Source organism: Daldinia vernicosa (assembly GCF_022497035.1).
Source record: "Daldinia vernicosa strain CBS 139.73 unplaced genomic scaffold F5Y00scaffold_26, whole genome shotgun sequence".
NCBI lineage: Eukaryota > Fungi > Ascomycota > Sordariomycetes > Xylariales > Hypoxylaceae > Daldinia > Daldinia vernicosa.
The window spans coordinates 371,655-374,796 of NW_025953942.1; the positions used below are offsets into that span (position 1 = coordinate 371,655).

Genomic DNA, 3,142 nt, shown 5'->3' on the forward strand with positions numbered 1-3,142 from the left:
AAGATCGCAACCGCAAACACAAACCGCCACTGCCCTTGTCCCTAACCTTGTACCATTTGCCGTGTCATTTTCATAGAATTTCCGGTCCGCTCTTTTCGGTGCTTCCATCCAGCCCAACCTTTGCAGGTGCTAATAAGGAACCAAACCGCCTTATATATTCGTTCTTGTAGAGGGGTGTCGCAACGCCTGTTAGCTGAAAGGCTCGAAAAATGGAGGTATCGTAGGTCGTAGAAAAAGAAGAATCGCAGATAACTCCAAAACGAAAAATTGTTTTCCGCCCCTGTTTTACCAAATCTTTGTTTCCGTGTCGTCAAAGGCCTGAACACCCATGCTGATGCTGGATATACGTATCCCTCACCCCATGCCTAATCAACCTGAACACCAATTTTGTGCCAATTCAATCATTCACCCTTGATGGTATCTCTTGCCATGAAAGCTCAGATTAGCACCTCATCACTTAGGTCTTCGTGACACTACTTTGTTTCCTAACCCCAAACGCTAGCCTGAACGCCCAAGTTCGATTTACTTCCCCAAACGCCTGAGCGGTTGCTCCATCCGTTGTATCCGTCTGCTGCAGCACTAGGCGGGTTAGAAGGAGCAGAAGTAGTTGATACACTTTGATTAACGTCATCCCCATTGCTCGAGGCGGTGAAGCCGTGGCTTAACGGCGACGGCAGGGGAGTTGTCGAACGCTTGTTCAAGGCCGGATTAGTAGCCTGAGAAGCCGCCGACGGACGAGTGCCGATAGGGGCTACCGCGTTCCCGCTCTGACCTGGCTTAGAGATCCCTCCAGCCCGAGGCGGGGACCCACCAGTTGGGGATGAGTTGCTGGTACGATTAGCTTGCTGGCCGACAGCACTATCGAAGATACCCATATTGGCCGGCGGGTTCGACTGGGGGCTTGCGTTGCTGTTGGCGCGGGAGAGACCCTGCGTCTCATTAGGTTGCGATGCGCCTTCGGAGGCGTTGGGAACCCCCTGTCGTCCGTAGTCGTAAGCTAAGGGGGAAGGGCCACGGTGACCGGAGGTACCAGTGGGCAAGCCAGGTACTCCGGATCGAGTCACGCTGGATTCATCGGGATAGCTACCCTCGCCGCCGAAAAGCGCACTACGCTGGCGTGCGATCAAATCACGACGTTCGTCTTCGGACATGCTGCCAGGGCTTAGAGCGCGATCAGGCTTGCTGTTATAAGAAATATCAGAAAGAACATCTGTAAAGACGGTGAGTTAGCGTCTCTTCGCAAGGGTATAATCAGATGTGCAGTGCTCCGAGGACTCATAGTAACATATCGAAACAGGGTTTACATGGATTTAAGACATAGTAGAAACATCGCGTGTGAAGTCAGGGAAGATAGGGAACAAATTGACCCCGCCGAAAGAATTTTCTTTTCTTGATTTGCGATGCAAATTTTGTGCTATACAGAAGAGGGCGGCCTACTTCGGTTAAATTGCTGCTCTTGATGATAGTTGCGAAGCTCTCGCTCCCGTTGAGCCGCCATCCTCCGCTTGGCCTGCATCATTTGTTCCGCCTCGTTGGAGCCGCGCGAAGGCTGGTGTCGTTGCGCGGCATAGAAATTCTGCAGGTTCGGACCAGGGTGGCCGGCTCGCGGGTCGCCAAACTCCACGGAATGCGGCCGCGGGCCATGACCAGACGCAGCCCGTCCATCTACATGGCAATTAGTACCAATTCCCAGACGAACTCCCACCCAATCTCCGTGACACATTCAGTGTGCCTTGTTTCGTTTTAGAGCCATCATCGGGGTAAACTCACGTCGCCCTGGCGGACCGTACAACTTCCCGCTCTTAACCAGATTATCGACGGCTCGCTCAACCTCTGTAAACCAGTTTCGTCAGTATAAAAAAAATATAGCCATGGAAATGATCGCAGAAGATAAGGTATTGATCACGCATGGTACGATTTGCTTGGACCGATATCAACGATGAATATTTCGACGAAGATTTCGGTCATACGAAACGTCTTGATACATGCGCGTCTTATTCCGTCTACGTTCTATTCTCTCTCTCTCTCTCTTTGTCTTTCGTTCTTTTTTTACGTACCCTCAAATTGGTAGGCAAATGCGATCGACTCGACTTCGCGTGGGATGGCAGAGCTAGCACCTAATATAATTGCGTTAGCTAATATGACCTAGATAATGATTATAATCGATCTTGTGACTTACCAGATCGCGCCGGTGGCGGAGGAGGAGTTTGATGATCCCAAGTTGTTTGGGATGGACCAGCGCCCGCCCATTGAGAATCTCCGTAGTATTGCTGCGACATTATGTCCACTTTTTGAGGTTGACTTGACGTCGATGGTCGAATCTTGATTAGGAGGTAGATTATCGAAATTCAGGTTGATAGTCGACAACGCCTTTGACGTAAGGGACTTATTGATTCTCCTATATATTTCGGGTTAGCTTTGCCATGACCATGTGGTAGTTTGACAATCAACGGCACGGATAATAAACAACACTAAGTATATTGTGCTAAATAAGTTGACGTCTGATGGCTAAGGTAGGAAGAGTAATCATAGGGCATGAGTGGTTTCCGTATTCCTTGTTGATGGGCATTCCCTCTTCATGAATTTATTATTCCGAACCCAACTGTAGGGATCAAGGTCGGTTGTTGACAGCAGCCGACAATAAAAAACAAAAACTTTAAAAAGTCTTCCGCCTCGGGTACTGATGTCGCTATCTCTTTATTCCCCTCCAAGCGCGTAAACGCAAAGAGTTCGGTAGTGGTCGCGCGAGAGGGGGCGGGAAAAAAAACCGAGAAAATTGATAAAAAAAAATCATATGCAATAAAATGTCTCTTGTTTCGCAACTTACCAGAAATCTTTAGCCCAAGTATCAATTCTTTAGGCGACACCCGGTTAGCTTAGCGAAGGGATATTCGCCAAGTTCTATGAGGAAGAAGAATAAGAAAATGAGGTTGAAAAAAGAAAAATAACTTGCACCACACAATTGCGCTGCACACACGCGACGGAAGACGAGACGTGGATTAAGGAAAGGGAGGCAGGCGGCAACGGTAACGGGAGACGGCTACCTTCAAGTAATTAATAGGAGAGAGGTACCTAATAAGAGAAATTATCGGAGGGGGGGACAAGAGGTTGTATGTAGTTGATCAACCAGACCGGGTCAGAA

The 3,142-nt window shown here is 48.9% G+C and overlaps 1 protein-coding gene across 1 annotated transcript; it reads right to left on the reverse strand.

Annotated features, from left to right (window-relative positions):
* Positions 1-296: 296 nt before the first annotated feature.
* Positions 297-2,828, reverse strand: F5Y00DRAFT_86776 (uncharacterized protein). The gene is made up of 5 exons (XM_048014276.1): positions 2,180-2,828; positions 2,058-2,117; positions 1,771-1,833; positions 1,438-1,665; positions 297-1,210 (listed from the first exon to the last, which is right to left on the reverse strand). The coding sequence occupies exons 1-5, from the start codon at positions 2,277-2,279 to the stop codon at positions 486-488; spliced, it is 1,176 nt and encodes a 391-aa protein (XP_047864427.1). The 5' UTR covers positions 2,280-2,828; the 3' UTR covers positions 297-485.
* Between the last annotated feature and the right edge of the window lie 314 nt (positions 2,829-3,142).